Genomic DNA, 19,039 nt, shown 5'->3' on the forward strand with positions numbered 1-19,039 from the left:
AAAAAAAATAATAAAAATAAAAGAAAAAGCATTATCCATTAACGCATCCACTAAACCCCCCCCCCCACAGTTCTTCACTGTGGTAGAGTCTTGAGATCTGAGATATGTTTCCTGTAGGCAAAAAAGCACAGCGGGGCATGCTGTTCAATCAGATCATATATATCATGTATATTAGTGCGGAATCCTCTACAGTTCCATGGATTATAGTTCTCATTATTTGATTTCGGGGAAGGTTTCACGCTATTTCCTAGATGATGCTTTCAACTTTTCAAACTCAGGCTTTCCTTTGGAAAATATGGTTTACCGGTATCCATATCTTCTTCCGCAAAAATCTCTAGTACCGATTAGTCTGCTTGATTGGTCGCTTCTGTCTCCATTTGTTCAGTTGACCTTTGGTTTGTGACTACGGTTTTCTTGAGGAGTTTTCGTTTCTGAATGTTTTGCATTGGGAGGTACGGATAGTGGCGTGTTTGTGAGTTTCTCTTTTTGTTTTGGCTGGGAAGTAGTGCTTGTGCCCAGTCTGAAATGGACTTCTTTGGAGGAATTGTGAATTGGGTCTCTATTGTTCGGCGATTTCTTATGACCTGTGCATAGGAAGGTCTGTTTTTGATATTTGGGAGTACGGTTCTCCTGGCTTCTTGATATGTCCACACAATTTTCTACTTTATATCGTTGTATCTGCTTTTCTCTTTTCCAATATTCGCAGTTTTTGGAATAGGCGGAATGGTCCCCCTTGTAGTTTGGACATTTCAGTTGCTCAGCTGAACAGTTCTGATTAGTATGATCCTGAGATCAGGTGGAACAGATAGCAACTCCATGGCATGACATTTGTGAATGACCATACTTTTGGCATTTAAAGCAGTGGAGAGGATTGGGGATGTATGGTCTGATGTTACAATTCAGATATCAAGCCTTCGCCGATGTAGGCGGTTTGTGAGTGTTAAAGGTCAACATGAGATTTATAGTTGGGGTAAGTGCCCCATCTCTAGTTACTTTAATTCTTCTCACATGCCGGTAGGTGGCGTTTAGTGTGCTGGTGTCTTTTGCATGCTCCCGAGTTTTTGCCTTTTCTGGATAATTAAAGCTGCAAGCATAATATTTTCTCGTCTTCAGACTATTATAAAGTGATGTTCTGCCTGCCCACGTTCGTGATTTCGATGGATTCATCTGCATGGATAAGTATTTTGTATTTTTAATTTTGATATGAACATCATGGTCGACACAAGAGTCTTTGTTCGTAGTTAAAGGCGTTTGCTGTGATTGGTTGCTAATTGAATAAACTTCTTGTCGCCTTCTGGAAGTACTGGACTGAGCGCTATTTTCTCGGAACTCAAGCCAGGGATAGAAACCTGTAAAGGACTTACTCAAACTTGAAATAAAAAATCTGTACTTGACTGTTTTACCAGCATCGACTTGCTAACCCTGGAACATCCAAAGTAGGATTACCTGCTAACTTTCCATATGGTTTGGTAGGCTCCAGTGGTCTTGACCACCCCACCGCAAAATATAAGTCACACTCAGCACTCTCGCTGAGTGGTTTTTCTACCCTTCTGGAGTTATCCCCTCCCCCTTTTCTCCTGGTGGGGCATATGCTCCACTGTCAATTTACGGGATGCCCTTACCTACATCCCCTTACTCTTACTTTCATCCCCAATCTTCTTCCGTACACCCTGTACTGCCGCACTCTACCTTATTTGTTATTTATTTTTATTATTTATTTACTTATTGTTTTTATTTTTTCTTTTATTTTATTTTATTTTTTTATTATTTATTTATTTATTTATTATTATTTTTTTATTTATTTAATTTTTATTTATTTTTTATTTATTTTTTATTTCATTATTATTTATTATTATTATTATTATTATCGTTTTTTATTATTATTTTTTAATTTATTTATTATTATTATTTTTTTTTATTTATTATTTTATTTATTTTTTTTTTTAATTGGTCTCCGTTCAGGAAGCTCAGGCGACCCTGACGGAGACCTGCCAGAGAATAATGGGCAGCCTGGCTACCTCCTAGTGGTGTGTGCGGGCAACGTGGGGTTCCACCAGGAGCCCTGCGGCCAAATGCCAGGACACACAACAGAACCCAACACAAAACTACACATTCAACACACTACACTTTTTCTGGCATTTACAGTGTTCTGTATTTCTTCACAGTGTACATATGGCGCAAATGTGGGAAACCACAGGTGGCGCCCGACCCTAACACTATGCACACTATATGCCCTCGGCAACGGGAAAGCGTAGTTCCCCTGATCTTTATTGTCCCACGGGACTAAATAATTACAGTTTGTGTGTAAACAGCAGAGTCACTACCAGACCTTACATTTAACACTTTTTTTTTTTCTTTAACTGCTATTTTTAAAGAATAACATGATTAATAATAATATATCTAATTGAGAATTATGAGATCTAACATGGAAGGAAAACTTAATTCATTAAGAAAACCTGTAACTAGCTGAAAGGGTAGAGTTAGCAGTTCTCCAAAGCCGAATCAGGAAACGTTATCGCAGTCAACTCAAGAAAACCCTAATAGTGACGATTCCATTTCAACTCAAGGAATTGGAACTTCTGTAAGCTCTGGAGAAAATGACAAGACAGAAATTCTGGATAAATCACAGGATCCATCTTTCATGCATGACAAGATATCCAATATGAGAAAAGATGTAATGAGCATCCTCATGGGGGAGACCAACAAAGTTCCCAAAAAGGCTAAAGATATAATTATGGAAAAATGGTCAAATCTTGAGACTGTCATTACAGCTCTCTTAATTGATAACGAGAGATTAAGAGCTACTAATAAAGAAATCGAAATTCGGGCCAACTTATTAGATAAAATTGTACAAACTTTTTCAGTACGGAATATTAATAAAATGGATCATAGCCAGCAATCAGTTTATCAAACTGCTGAAACAAATACAGCAGTGTATGAGGGAACACAGTTGCAGGTTGCTTCCTCTGTGAGATCATATGCTGACGCTGCCCGTGGAGCAACTTCGGTGAAGGAAAAATCAGTAGGATCGAGTGAAAATGTCATAATATTACGAGCTTCTGAAAACAGTAATCTGAAAACTAGTGTCGACGTAAAAAATTTAGTATCTAATACTTTAAAGTCAGAGTTCAAGAATGTAAAAATAAAATCCTTGAGATTAGCGCGTAACAAATGCATAGTGCTAGAAACTGCTTCCAAGTCTGACCTAGTTAGCATATCTACTTCAGACTCCCTGTCCTCTGTGGGCATACCTACAGGGGTTCTCAAGAAAGACAATCCAGCAGTCGTGATATACGACATACCTAAGGATTTAAGTAAAGAAGACATCGTTGAGGATTTATACAATAAAAATCTTAGTGACAATGGATTATCACTAGAAGAAGTCAAAAAGGAAACTACTTTCAGATTTACGACCAGATCGAGATCTTCATTGAATGTTCACTGGGTAATCAGTTTTACCCCTCGAATTTATAAATGTATCTCAACTATGGACAGGATTTTCTTGGCCTGTAACTCGCATAGACATCGGCCATTTACTATTGTTACCAAGTGTTTTTTATGCTTGGGATACGGACATACGGCTCAGTACTGCACCCACACATCTCCATCTTGTGGGCATTGTGCCCAGAGTGGCCATGTCTACGCAGAATGCCCGAATAAAGAGGAATCCCCTTGCTGTATAAATTGTAAAAAGGCGCAAAAGAAACTTCCAGCATTCTATTAAAGATCCCAACTGCTGCGAATATAAAAGAGCTTTAGAACTGGCACGACAAAGGATTTCTGATGAGTGAGTCGAAAGCTGCGAATACAGTGCAAACTGATTCTGAGGTGGATAGAGTTCTTGGTTCTTCGGGAATTAAAATCATGCAGATAAACGACCACCGTTCTAGGCTGGTGGCTGATGAAATTAGGAAATCAATGAGGAGAACTTGATTGATATAGTATCCGTACAAGAACCGTATTGGGCCAGGATTCAATCGGAATCAAGCTTTAAGATACTGGGATATCCTCTGAGTTGTGCAGCCTGTACAAGAAGAGCCCAAATCAGGAATCGTGGTAACCAATAACGATTTAGACGTTGTGGTGATACACGGGTTGTGTAATCAATGTGCCACATGAGTGATGAGTGCAACAACAACATTGCAATTTTATCTTATTTCATTATATTGTCCTCCATCAATGGATTTTAATAGCTCTTTGGATTATCTGGAACATGCACTATTTATGTTGAAGCCTAATCACGTAATAATCACTACTGATGCAAATGCTAAATCAAGTCTATGGCATAGTTCTACAACAGATGGGAGAGGTCGTCTGCTTGAAGAATTTATATTTAATCACAATTTATATGTGATGAATATGTCCAATCAGCCAGCCACATTCTCTGGACCTATGGGGCAGTCCAACATTGATGTAACTATAGTAACTTCTGGCCTACGGCACTACATCTATGACTGGCGAGTCATCTCTGCCTGGACATCTAGTGACCATAGAGTTATCTCCTCTTATGTAAAAACTGTTACAACTTTAGTTAGTCAACATCGAGTGCCTGGGTTGGTTCGGTTCTCACTGAAAACAATTGATTGGTCTGCGTTCGATGCATCAATTCTTATGGACTTCTCTGTGATAAGGCAACGTCAGCTAATAGAATATTCGGCTGACTCTCTTGCTGTATTTATACAGGATTCAATTATAAGAGCAGCGTACAAGACTGGTAAGAAGAAAGTAGCTAGATCGAAATTCTGTCCTTGGTGGACTTCAGAGTTAACAGTATTAAGGAGAGCAGTAAACAGGGCTAGAAGACAGTATCAACGCCACAGACATTGGTCCCCCTCCGAGGTTGCAAGGCTGCGCGATGAATATTTGTCCTTAAAAATACAGTAGGAAGATAGCTGATCAGAAACGGGCGACATGGGCACTTTTTTGTGAAAGAATCGGGAAATTCTAACCCATGGGGTTTACTATGTAAACTGTCACGTGACAAATTCAGGTATGGGGAAGTGTTTAATACTGTAACCACGGATATCAGTGAGACTATTGGTTGGAAGGACTCCGTTGAGATAATTTTAAGTAAGTTATTTCCAACTGACGATCCTCAGGAAGATACTGAGTATCAAACTGGCATACGTAGGGATAATCGGCTCTATGTAGCTAGAGAAAATACTGCGGAGTTTACGATGGAAGAACTTACAAGAGTTTTGAAGAAGCTTAATCTCACAAAATGTCCTGGAATTGATTTAGTCGAGAATATATTTATAACGAGGTTCTGTAAGTCGTTATCTAATATCCTTTCATTAAGGTTTAACAAATGTCTAACAGAAGGGCTGTTTCCAATGCAGTGGAAGATTGCATTATTGAAGTTAGTTAGAAAACCTGGGAAGCCACTATCTGAACCTAAATCATATCGCCCTATCGCTTTTTTGGCAAACCTTGGTAAAATCCTTTAAAGGTTAATGGCATTACGGGTAACCGACCTGCTAGTGCAGCAGGATATGATATCGCCTCAGCAATATGGGTTCACTCCTGGGAAATCCTGTGAAGATTGCCTAGTGGCATTTCGAACGCATATTGAGAATTCTACATCCAAATATGAATTAGCAATGTACGTGGATTTCGAAGGGGCATTTGATACTGTTTAGTGGGAGGCAGCGATGGCTCAGTTAAGAAACGCTGATTGTTCCAACGAATTATATATGCTTTTCAAGAGTTACTTTTCAAATAGATATGTGCTAGTGAAGTCCAAGCACTTTGAGCTACGAAAACAGGTTGTGAGAGGGTGTCCTCAAGGCTCCGTCTTGGGACCCCTTATTTGGAACCTAGTTTTACAGAACTGGTTGGTTCGCACATTCCCTAATTGTAAGGTGCTGGCATTTGCAGACGATCTGACAATTATAATTGCAGGACGATCTCGCTCACTCTTAGAACAGAGAGCTAGTAGTGTGCTGACAGACTTAAGTTTTTGGGCTCAAAGCTTTAAGCTTGCTATTAGTCCTTACAAAACTAAAATGATGTTATTTTAAACAGCTTTAGATATAAATCGACCTCCTCAGATCAAGTTGAATGGTGTACAGTTACCTATGGTCCTTGATACCAAATACCTGGGAATTATTGTGGACAGTAAGTTATCATTTCACCAGCACTTATTATATTTAAGCAATAAAATCAGGAAATTTTCTGGTGCTATCATTAGAATTTCAAAGTCTGACTGGGGCCTATCACATAAAACACTGTTTCTGTATTACAAGGCAGTATTCCTTCCTATAACTACGTACGCTGCAGGAGCCTGGTTCCATACAGTTAAAATAGCTACGTTTCGGGCTAAACTAAATTCCATACAACGCATCATGCTTCTTGGTATTGTAAGAGTGTGCAGAACGGTGTCCACTGCCGCGCTGCAGGTGTTGGCCGGAGCGCTACCCTTGGATCTCCATTTGTTGTATCGTGGTTTTTGCTACCGTATTAAGAGGGAAATTCCTACAGAACATTTTGGTATAGAGATAAATATTCGCTCTGACTGCAGAGGCGAAAAGAAAAGATGTATGAATGAAATAATCAATTTATGGCAGACAAGATGGGATACCATACCTACTGGAAGAGCGACCAACTTGTTTATCCCGAACGTGACTTTTCTGAATGATAAAAAGGTTCGCAATTGGTTTACACCTAGTTTACAGTCGTCATTTTTGTTAACAGGGCACGGGTCAATGAATGAGAAATTATATGCATTAGGACTAAGTAACACGGACCTTTGTTTTTGCGGGGCCAGGGAAGGCTGGCATCACATACTATATCATTGTCGAATATATGACAATGACAGGACAGCGATACGTGAAATCCTTGAGAGTATAGCTCAATGAGAAGAAGCTATATTTTAAGAGACTGTAGTGAGTTTCAGATGCTCCAGGTATTTGCTAAATAAGTGTTTGAACTAAGGAAAAGTATGATTCCAGTGATACGAGGTTGATCAAATCCATCTGGCTGGAGGCACCGAAGTGTTTTTATGCTGCCATTCTTACTGGTTGCACAACTGGAAGATCTACCCTTTTCTTGATCTCTCTCTCTCTTCCCCCCCCCTGGTTTTTCCCTTTTCACTTTTTGATATATATGTATGTATGTTTGCGTATATATGCTAAAAACCAATATATATATATATATATATATACTTAGTACATATATATTTTTTTTTTTATTTTTTTTTTTTGTTATCTTAGTTAATTATTTTTTTCTTTTCTTTCTCTTCCTTTCGGCTTTTTTTTTTTTTTTTTTTCCCTCTGGAGTGGGCTCCAGAGAAGGAAAGCAATTTTTTTTTTTTTTTTGTCTCATACTCTGATGGACCATAGGTGTCCCATCTACTGGAACTAGCCCACCTTCCCGTGGTATGGATGAGTACCCAGAATCATCTGTCCAGGTGACTGATGCTTCTGGGTAGCCAAGCGGTCAGAACATAACAACAGAACATAAACCGACGTCACACACATATCTGGCCCATTTGTAGTGATACTGTTCTTCACAGAGTTACGAGGCGGAGTTGAACTGACGTTCTAGGAGCCGCCCCTTACATAAACACATGTCAACTTGATCTTCCAGTTCATTTTTAATTTCTTCTTCTTTAAAAAAAAAATTATATATACATATATAAGCAAACTGCTTAATTTCCTTACATACTTATTAATTTTCAAACATATTTAAACTATTTCTCACAAAACATGAAGCCGCGTTAGTGCTATGAGAAATTCGCTGGTATAGTCGATTATAATTTTTGAAACTGGAATTATGCTTTCACATTGTGGGCCAATTTGAACATTCGTCGTTGCGCTACAAATAACTGGTACGTTTAAAAATATATAATTATTTATTTGTAATGAAATGCCTTCACTGACCAGACCGCCTTTCTTATGATCAGTGTTCTTGTTCATACAACGGCACAACCACCAGGTCAGAAGAGTTTACAATAAATCATGAACAAAATGGCTAACCGTATTTAGCAGTCGTGCGAGCTTGTTAAAGCGAACTACTGTACTCTGGCTCCTGACCACTCGGCTACAGCATAAATGGTGTACCAGGAATTTCAGTAGTCACACTTCACAACCCAGTTGACGATTTAACTTATACGATACTAACTCAGTTAATTTAAGTTACAGTACGGTATTAAATAAAAGTGATGCGTTTTACTACTACGTTAACTTACATGTGTGATTCCGTCATCTTTAGATCGTCGAGATGAACTTGTCTCCAGTGGTAGGTGCTGTTTTCAGTTTCCAAATTGGATATCCCGTTTTCCTCTTCGTTTTGCAGCCTCGTATACTGTATGAAAAAGAAAATATCACTTACATAAAGTATTAAAAAAACAAAAAAAAAAACAGTAAATTTAAAAATCTTAATAGCAGCGAAGGAGTCCAGAAACTAAATTTCTGGAATCCCCCGCTAGATTGCAGAACAGCCACCACATTATCTTTAACAATCATGCCAAATATACATATAGATAACTTAAAAAAGCACCTGGAGTGGATGGAATCTATCCAGGTGTATTGAATGAAACAGCGAGGGAAGTAAGCAAATCATTAGCCATAATTATGAGAGCATTCTTAGATTCAGAGGAGGTCCCCATGGACTGGAGATGTGAAATTGTATCACCAATCGCAAAGGCAGTTCAAAGGGTTACATAAATAATTATAGACCTATTAGTTTAACTTCTCTTCCGGGAACAATAACGGAGTCAATGGTTAAAGAAGCACTGCAGGATCATCTAGACAAGAATGCAATAATATTCAGATAGCATGGGTCTGTTAAGGGGAGGTCTACGATGTAGTCACAAAGGAACAGGACGCAAAAAATAATTTTGATATCATATACTTGGATTTCAGGAACGTTTTTGATACTGTTGCACATGGAAGACTGCTGTCCATAATGCCATTTGAGCAGTATCGCATTAAGGGAAAGTTGCCACAATAGATAAAAGGATGGTTGAGTGGGAGAAGACAGAGTAGTAATCAATGGACACTGCTCTCCGTGGACTAATGTTATTAATGGAGTTCCCCAGGGTTTGGTGCTAGGCCCATTGTTGTTTTGTATATTTATCAATGATATTGATGAAAGTAAATCAGGCTTAATGTCCAAGTTTGCTGATGATACAAAGGTTGACAGGGTTGTTAATGACAGTGTGCTACCGCAACACAATCTAGAAAAGTTAGGCAAGTGGCAACTGAAGTTTAACATTGACAAATGCAAGGTACTGCATATGGGTATCAGTAACCCAAAAGAAACTAAAAGGTGATATAGTTGTACACGTTGGCACTAATAATATTAAGAGTAGGAGACCGGCAGAATTACTTAACAAGTACAGGTCACTGTTGAACAAAAGCCGAGAATTAGGGTTGAATTTGAAAGTGTCTGCAATTCTGCCCAGACACGATAGGAGGGAGTATATGATGAGAGCCTTGTCGATCAATTCGGCCCTGGAGGGATTGTGCAAGGCTCAAGGGGTAGAATTTTTTTCAGCCTGGACTGTACTTGTTAACAGGAGAGATTGCTTCTACAGGGATGGGATACACTTAAATAGAAAGGGTGCAAGAATATTTGCTGATGCTATCGAGGCAGTGTTAGGTGGGTCGGAAAACTGCTAGCTTGGGGGGAGACAAAGACCAATAGATTGACAGTAGCCACTGGCAGAGGTGAAAGAGATTCTTGCACTGCTTCTATTAGAATGAGCAGAAGCCTGGAAAACAAGATGCATGGTATTTCAGAGACTGCTGGGAGCCATTGCGGTACAAGTAAACACATGGGTTGTGTTAGGGTAGCTAAGAATAGAAACAGGTGCAGGTATACTTGCGTGTACACCAATGCTAGGAGTTTAGTAAATAAATTTGATGAATTTGAGGTATTGCTCAAAACATCAAAGGCAGATATCACAGATATAAGGGATGCAGAACTGCAATTTGGGGAGTACAACGTCTACAGAAAGGATAGACAGGATAGGAAGGTGGGAGGGGTTATGCTATTAGTTAAGAAACACATAAAAACCAAGGAAGTGAAGCCAGTCGACATCGCCGGACAGTGCAGTGTTGAGTCAGTTTGGTGTGACATAAGCATTGGGAGATCAAAATTGAGAGTAGCAGTGTGCTATAGGCCTAATGACTCTGATGAGTATAATAAGGAACTGTACAGGGAAATAGAGTGGGCCAGTAAATCAGAGAGTCTTATAATGGGAGATTTTAATTTCCCAGATATTGACTGGAATTTGGGGGCTGGTTACTCACACACTAGCAGGGCTTTTGTGGATTTATTGGATGATTGTTTTCTACATCAGCATGTTCGGGAGGCAACTAGAGGGAGTAATACTCTTGATTTGATTATCGGCAGTGATTCTGCATGCATTAAGAATCTGCAGATAAACGAACCACTAGGTGGCAGTGATCACAGTGTGCTGAAGTGGGATTTACTCAAAGAGGTAACTACCATTAGGGGTAAAGGGAAAGGTTATTGCTTCCGTAAAGACGACTACGATGGACTGAGACAGTATTTAAATTCTATACAGTGGGACCAACTGATGATGTTACCAACAGCAAATTCAAAATGGGAAGCATTCAAAGAACTTATCTTGGAAGCTACTAGGCTTTACATACCAACTAAGAAATATTGTTCAAGGTTTAGGCCAAAATGGATGTCAGATGAACTAATGAGGCATATGGCAGAGAAGAAAAATGCATGGGATACTTACAAATTAACACATGACAAAGAAGCCTATGATAGATACAAGTTGATATGCAACCAAGTTACAAAGGAGGTTAGGCAGGCAAAGGCAGATTACGAGAAATCCTTGGCAAGGGATGCAAAGAAAAACAGCAAAGAGTTCTTTACTTATGTTAACTCTAGAAGGAAGGGGATGAATCAGATTGGTCCACTTGATATTGATGGGTCAACTGTTGATGATCCTGCTCAGGTAGCTAACAAACTAAATGAATATTTTGCATCGACATTCACACATGAGGAGTTATTCAGCAAGGGGAATGCCAGAGGTGTATTCAACTCTAGCAGTAAGCTACAGAATCTTGAAATAACTGGGAGTAAAGTGGAGGAGAAACTGTTGAAGATAAACACAAGAAAGGCACCCGGGGTGGATGGGATCTATCCAGTTATATTAAAGGAGGCAGCAAAGGAAGTAAGCAAACCCTTAGCCATAATTATGAGAGCTTCCTTGGACTCAGGGGAGGTACCCATAGACTGGAAATGTGCAAATGTGACCGCAATTCACAAAGGAGGATCAAAGGCTGACACAAGTAATTATAGACCTGTGAGCTTAACTTCTGTTCCAGGAAAATTAATGGAGGCACTGGTTAAAGAAGCACTGCAGGATCATTTAGACAAGACTTCAGTTATAGCTCAGACACAGCATGGTTTTGTTAAGGGGAAGTCTTGCCTGACCAACTTGATTGGATATTATGATGCAGTCACAAAAGAACTGGATGCAGGGAATAACTTTGATATTATATACTTGGATCTTAGAAAGGCTTTTGATACTGTTGCACATGGAAGACTGCTACACAAATTGGAGCAGTGTGACATTGGAGGCAAATTGCTGCTATGGATAAAGGGGTGGTTGAGGGGGAGAAGACAGAGAGTGGTAATCAATGGACACTGCTCATCGTGGACTAATGTTATTAGTGGAGTCCCTCAGGGCTCAGTGTTGGGTCCATTATTGTTTTCTGTATTTATAAATGATATTGATGATGGTATATCAAGCTTAATGTCCAAGTTTGCAGATGGTACAAAGTTTGGCAGGGTTGTCAAGGACACTATGCTGCTGCAACAGGATCTGGAAAGGTTGAGCAGATGGGCTGAGAGATGGCAAATGAAGTTTAGCATTGACAAATGTAAAGTACTACACATGGGAAACAGCAACCCCAGAGCAACGTATCAACTCTGTGGTACTACACTGACAGTGGCAGAGAATGAAAGGGACTTGGGGGTGGTTGTGCAGGCAGATATGAAGTTCTCTGAGCAGTGCAGACGGGCTGCAAGAGTAGCTCATGGAGTATTGTCAATGATATACAGGAATTTTTCCAGCAGGGATAAGGAGGTGATTATTCCATTGTATAAGGCAATGGTCAGGCCACACCTAGAGTACTGTATACAGGTCTGGAGGCCTCATTTCAAGAAGGATGTAGAGCTGCTGGAACGAGTACAGAGAAGGGCAACAAGATTAGTGAATGGAACAAAGGGGTGCTCTTACGAAGAAAGGCTTAAGTTTTGCAAATTACAGTGTCTGGAGACTAGGCACCAGCGAGGTGATCTGATAGAGGTGTATAAAGCCTTGAATGGTTTAAGCATGCTCAATGCTGATGGGAATCTTCCTCTAGCTCAGAAAAATCACCTGAGAGGGCAAAATTCAAATTGAGGAAAGACAGATGTAGGATAGACGTGAGGAAATTTGCCTTTAGCCAGCTGGTGGTTGGTTGGTGGAACAGACTTCCATCCCTTGTGGTGGAGGTTGATAGCCTAAATAAGTTTAAGGCTCAGCTGGACAGGTATTTGGACCGAACAGAGGGGTGAAGTGGAAGTGGGTTTTTTTTTTTTTTTTTTTTGGCTGATGCTGCATAAGCTTGCTTTCTTGCATCAAATGCCTCTACTAATGCTAATGCTAACTGTGGGTACTACACTCAGAGAAGTGAAGAATGAAAAAGACTTAGGGTAATTGTGCAGTCAGATATGAAGTTCTCTGAGAGTGCAGACGGGCTGCCAGAGCAGGTCATGTGGTCTTGTCATTGATATATAGGAATTTTACTAGCAGAGACAAGGTGATTATCCCTTTATTTAAGGCAATAGTCAGGCCACACCTTGAGTACTGCATACACGTCTGGAGGCCTCATTTTGGGAAGGATGTAGAGTTGCTTGAACATGTACAGAGAAGGGAAACGAGATTGGTGAGAGGAGCAAAGGGGTGCTCTTACCAAGAAAGACTTAAGGTCTGCAAGTTACAGCATATGGAGACTAGGCTGTTGTTGTTGTATTTGGGTTTTTGGCACAAGGGCCTCTTGGGCCATATTGTGCCTGTTCAATATTTGCTTATCACAAATTTCACATGTTATTGCGATCACTGATTATTATAAAGATTTATCTGTTTCAAATAAGTAAACAGTTCCTCCAAATTTGCGTCATTGCCAATAATGTGCAATAAGGTTATCGGTTCCTTCAAGTGTGATAGGGAGGTAAAGCTTGATTTCCTGGTAGTTGAAAGTTGGGGACATTCAATGAGAATATGACAAAAGAAACACTGAGGAGGGTTCTCTCCCTTAAGCAGATACAGATGAGTTGGATGTGAATGACCGATGCGGAACCTTGCTAGAATTGCTTCTTTTCGCCTGCTTTTCCTGATACTAGATGTCCACAGTTTTGGCTCTTTTTTTTATCTGCAGAAGTTTATTATTTATTTCAGCTTTCCAGAGGTCAGACCATTGCTTCCTACATGTTGTTTTAATGATGGATTTGTAGTCGGTGTAGGGCACTTTTAGTTGCCTCTACACGTCAGGGTGTTTAGCGGCGGCATCCGCTTGTTCATTACCTGGAATGCCTACATGACCAGGTATCCAGCAGAAGGTAACCTTCTGGTTGGCTTTTTGACAGTAAAATAACTTAGACCGTATCTCTTTAAGAATCGGATGAGAGGGCGACATGGTAGATTGAATGGCAGTGATTGCGCTTAAGGAGTCTGTGCATATCAGAGATTGGAGACTAGGCACCCGCTAGGTGATCTTATTGCGCCGTAGCCTAGTGGTCAGGCGCGCGGGTGCATAAGTACACGTGCCTTGAGTGACCGGGGTTCAAGCCCGTGACTACTGAATACGGTGCTGTTTCTTGTATTCTGTCTATCTTGTGAACTCCTCTGACCGTTTGGTCGTTCCGGAATATAAACAGAAAATTTATTTTATAAAGTCTTGAATGGTTTGAGCAGGCTCAATGCTGACGGAATTCTTCCGCTAGCTCAGATTACGATATTGAGTGGGTATAGATTCAAATTGTAGAATGGATGAGCAGAAGTTGGCCTTTAGCCAGCGGGTAGGGTTTTAATTTTTTTATTTAATTCAGATAAAGTAAAAGTTACATTCACCCCTATCAGGGGTGAATGGCAGCAATACAATGCTAGAAGGGTAAACAAAACCATAACATAGCAATACAAAATCTATATTGGGTAATATAAAATATACAAATACAAAGATAAAGCTACAAGGCGAAGACAGATTATGTTCGACATAAGTGCTCTATATACAGTAGGCGTCTGTCTGTCCAAGCAGAGTGAGTGCGGGGATGCCGGCAGGATGCTGTAGGCTGACTGGAACAGGAGAAGGAGCACAGATGATACTCAATAACAGAAGCCACGTAGGACGATGGTGAAATGAAGGTCGCAAATTGCAAGACAGCGTAGGTATCTGCAAACACTTTTGTTCTATAGGCCTTGACAACGCAAATTGCCTCAGGTTTGATGTTTAAGTCTTTGATAAGTCCAATCGTGTTTGCTGGGAACAGTTGATTGCTAGAACAGACTTCCATCTGTTGTTGTGGAAGTTGCTAGCTTAAATAAATTTAAGGCTGAACTAGACAAACATTTGGAGTGACTGGATGGGTGAAATGGGAAGGTTTTTTTTTTTTTTTTTTTGGCTGATACTGTATAAGCCTGCTTCCTTGCATCATATGCTTCAACTAATGCTAATGCTAAAATCAGCCATCAGACCCATGATTCTTCGCCTCCCCAGTTCTCCTTCCCGCTGTGGCGGATCTGACTATATGGTAGATTCTTCGTTACTGGACTGATATTTTACTAGAACACGTTTAAGGCACAGAGAAGTTTGCACTTTTCGCCGAAAAAAAAAAATGTTCGCATTGGTGATGATTTTTTCGTCTATAAATCAGAGGCAAAGCAAGAAAGGATGTCTCTCTATGCCAAGTATATCTTACGGTAAGTTTAACTGTTGTGCGATGTATAAAAAGTAAGGGTCTCGGAGTTAAAAACCATGCACCTGTCTCTCGAAGCCCAAGTCAACTCCGCAAAGGAGTGAACACAGCCCATAAAGGAATGAAAGTTACGACAAAATTACAATTGTTTTATTGGAGCATCTTCTGGCAGGATGTCAGGATGAACTGAGGTGGCCCGAGTGCGAGAATATATATTGGGGAGGACAACCCATCGTTGAAAAAGGAGCCCCATTGTTAGAATCTGGGGCTCTATTTTTCGGAACCCGAGTGCATTGCAGGCTGGTGTGGAGAATGCGTGGAAAACGTTGTCAAGCAAGTGCTGCATTTCATACAGCTAGAACTTCGTTTGATGAAAACGATGTTCAACAATTCTCTTGGTCAGCCCACAATCCGGTCAAATATCTCTGGGAACCAATGAGCAACTCTTCCACAGCTGAACTGGCAAGAGACTGCGCTGAAGGATGAATTCTTTCTGTATGCTATGAGGAACCGGTGGAAATGTTACAAGGCGGGCCAATGCTGCCACTGGGACCAAAGGTAGACCTATATTTACTCCCAGGGGTTCACATCTGGTGAGTATGGGCTTGGCACACCCAGGGTCCTGAGCTGGATATCATTATTCTTCTCTTTCTTGGTGATTCCCTTTTGACTCTCTCTTAGGGTAACTCGGGAATTTTTTTTTTTGGCTGGTGCAGCATAAGCCTCAGGCTTCCTTGCACCATAAAGCTAATAATAATAATAATATTCTATTAATTTTTTCATTAAACTAGTATTTCTTCAAATGTGATGGTATCCGAATAATTTTGTGCTGTATGATGCTAAACACTAGCAATATCCTGTCATGACAGAATGCTAGGATTTTATAATTTTTAGCTAACAAATGATAGATGAAGTTTTTCAGCACAAGAAAAATCATAAACTAACCTGCGAATGCGGATATATAAAATAATGAGATGGAGTTACTTCTGGAATTAATTTTATTTACAAACATCCCTTGTTGGAGACCTACTACTGATACAAGAGCCCTACACCCATGCCAAAGAAGTTAAGGGATACCCCACCACCTACCTATAAGATCGTACAGTGCCAGGGCGACACCCCCTCGGCAGCTATATTGGTTCGTAATCCAGACTTCACTACAACCAAAATCACCCATTTCTGCCATTCCTGGGCTGCCTGCGCCCACATTATTTCTCCCGTTGGTGAATTCTGTGCTGTATCCATATACTCCAGACATGGGAATGACATCCTTCCGGTTATAAATTATCTCCAGAATCTAACTGCTGAACTACCGAATGCCAGGATACTTGTCAGCGCGGACGTGAACTGCCGCTCTCCAAGCTGGTATAGCCAAAGCCAGGAGCGAAGCGGATCCAGAAATGGACAACTTGAGGAATATCTCGCCAACAGCCCTTTCACAATATTAAATCGTCCAAACAACCTTGCCACCTACTCAAGCACACTCTGGGAGTCTACTATAGACATAATCCTGTCAACTAGATCATTCGCTGGGCATATCTCAAACTGGACCGTGCAGGATGGCTGGTCCACTTTCGACCACCGCGCCATAACCTTCCAGATGACCAGAGCACCCTTCCAAGAATACAACTCCAGAGATTCGCCATCACTAAAGCAGATTGGCCACTATTCCAAACTAGTATCACTGCCGCGGCCCGAGATTTCCATGCCCAACATCAACAGATCAGAGACCCCAATTGGCATCAAAGGGCCGTAACAAGAATCATTACAAACGCAGCCTCTACAGTCATCCCAAGGAAAAAACCTCAGTCGAGAACTGTCCCGTGGTGGGACCGAGACCTGCAGAACCTTCGACCAGAGGTGAACGCCAAAAGACGAGCGTTCCAACGTGCCCGTAGGACACAACCAGAACCAGAAGTTGACACCCTTAAGCAAAGCTACAGGGAAAAGAGGAACCAATATACAACATTGATACGGCAAAGGAAAAAACTAGCATGGGAAAACCTAGTCTCTACAGTGGGAAATGATAAACCCTGGGGGAAGGGTGTACAAAATCACCACAAACAGACATCCCAGGGGTGAAGTTATTCACTCCACCAAAACACAACTAAATCAAACCTCCTCCAACTGGAGAGAATCCATAAACAACATCCTGAATACTGTTTTTCGCCCAGCAGTAAATCCTTCAACACTGCAGCAGATCCAACTATGCAAAAGCAATGAAAACTACTTCACAGTTCAGACAGAAGAACCCTTCTCGGAACAGGACTTACACCTCGCCGCCCATCTAACAAAAAATAGAAAGACTCCAGGCCTCGACCAATTAGAACCTGAAATCATAAAGAAAGCCATCGAATACGTTCCGCAGATTTTCTTAAACCTGTTCAACCACTGTCTACGAGAAGGCTGCTTCCCGCTCGACTGGCGTACAGCGAGTGTCCGGCTAATCCAAAAGACAAGACTTGCCAGAATCTTACCGTTCAATTGCCTTACTATCAGTCTTAAGTAAAGTATTCGAATATATGTTGAAACATGTATTGGTCCATTTCCCTCAGCATGAATTGTTGAGGAGGCTTCCATCCTGCAGTGGGTTGATAATGGCTGCACTTTATTTTATTTTATTTTTTTTACTCTGCAGCGAACCTATTCTCTGACAACCAACATGGCTTTAGGAAAGGCAGATCTACTATTGATGCCCTGGATCAAATTATAAATGCAGCCAACGCCTGTGAACAAAAATATTTCCTTGTCATCTCTATCGACTTTGCCGGGGCGTTCGACACCCTTTGGTGGCAGAGCGTCCTGGCAATGCTTAGATGGGAAAATCTCCCTACAAATATCTTTAAATGCATTGCACAGTATCTCTCGCACAGCAAAATCACTGTGAGAGCCCCACACACTCAAGTCACACGGCAGAAGCACAGAGGCTGTCCACAGAGCTCAATTCTCGGCCCCATGTTATGGAACATGGTACTTGACGAGTTTCTGCAAAAAGACCTAGGAAACATTACACCTTTGGCTTATACCGATGACCTGGGCTTGATGCTTGCTGCAGGCAGCAGGACACAACTGAAAGCTTCCGGGAACAGAGCCCTCGAAACCCTACAGGAATGGGCAACTGAACACAACCTACAAATCTCTGCCGCTAAAACCTGCTCAGTCTTACTAAAGGGACATCTGCACCCAAACAGACCACCACAGATAAAGATTCAAAATAAAACAGTTCGAATGGATACCCAGCTTAAATACCTGGGTTTCCTGCTGGATAATAACCTTACTTTTAAACCGCACCTCAAGTACCTGCAGAGGAAAATTAAAAACTATGCTTCACTGTTTACCAGGATTACCAGGAAAGACTGCGGGCTCAAAAGGAGAACCCTCAATCTATTCTACACGGTCTTTCTACCCGCTATTACATATGCCGCTCCAGTCTGGTACAACAAATACACAGTGGTCTCCAATCAACGGAAGCTAGAAACTATCCAGAGGACAAAATTACTGACAACTTCTCGAGCCTGCTGCACGGTCAGCACCTACGCCCTGCATGCCCTAGGGGGGGGCCTCTCCCCCCTGGACCTGGAGGTAGTGCGGTCTGGCATCCTAACCAACCTGACCAGAGGAATTGCTACCACCTTCCGAGACTTCACCTCAAACACAGCAAACAACCACAAAATGGAAACCCGACGTGTGACCGAATACTTACATGACATCTGGCAGAAACGCTGGAATGACAGCACAAAGGGCGCCATTACCAAAAAATTCATTCCGGACCTCAGAAAAACTCATCCAGAAATGCCAGGCTGGCTTTCCCCAGGCCTACTGTCCTCATACCTACTCACTGGGCATGGGGCCATCAGAGGAAAGTTAATAACAATGGGATTAACAGACAACCCCCTATGCTTCTGTGGCCTCCCAGAGACCTGGGAGCACCTAATGTATACTTGCCCAATCTAGGAAGACCTAAGATGTGTATTAATTACACAAAATACACTTTAATCCAAAATACCAAGAGCATTACCCCTTGGAATCCAGCGAGACCTATAATGCCTTTACCAACTTTGCACAGGAACTCTTTTACAGACGAAGGACCCTC

The 19,039-nt window shown here is 41.1% G+C and overlaps 1 protein-coding gene across 5 annotated transcripts in view; it reads right to left on the reverse strand.

Annotated features, from left to right (window-relative positions):
- LOC150078563 (catenin delta-2-like) overlaps positions 1–19,039 on the reverse strand; it is a 666,545-nt gene that overhangs the window by 440,446 nt on the left and 207,060 nt on the right. For all 5 annotated transcript variants that reach the window (XR_016547633.1, XM_090385058.1, XM_090385056.1 and 2 more), the window contains exon 4: positions 8,189–8,304. Coding sequence is in view for 4 of the 5 variants with exons in the window: in XM_090385058.1 (XP_090241184.1) it covers positions 8,189–8,304 (116 nt within the window). In the remaining variant the exon portion in view is untranslated. The remainder of the gene's footprint in view (positions 1–8,188; positions 8,305–19,039) is intronic.

The sequence above is a fragment of the Mastigoproctus giganteus genome, chromosome 11, assembly GCF_048544385.1.
Source record: "Mastigoproctus giganteus isolate SK-2022 chromosome 11, ASM4854438v1, whole genome shotgun sequence".
NCBI lineage: Eukaryota > Metazoa > Arthropoda > Arachnida > Uropygi > Thelyphonidae > Mastigoproctus > Mastigoproctus giganteus.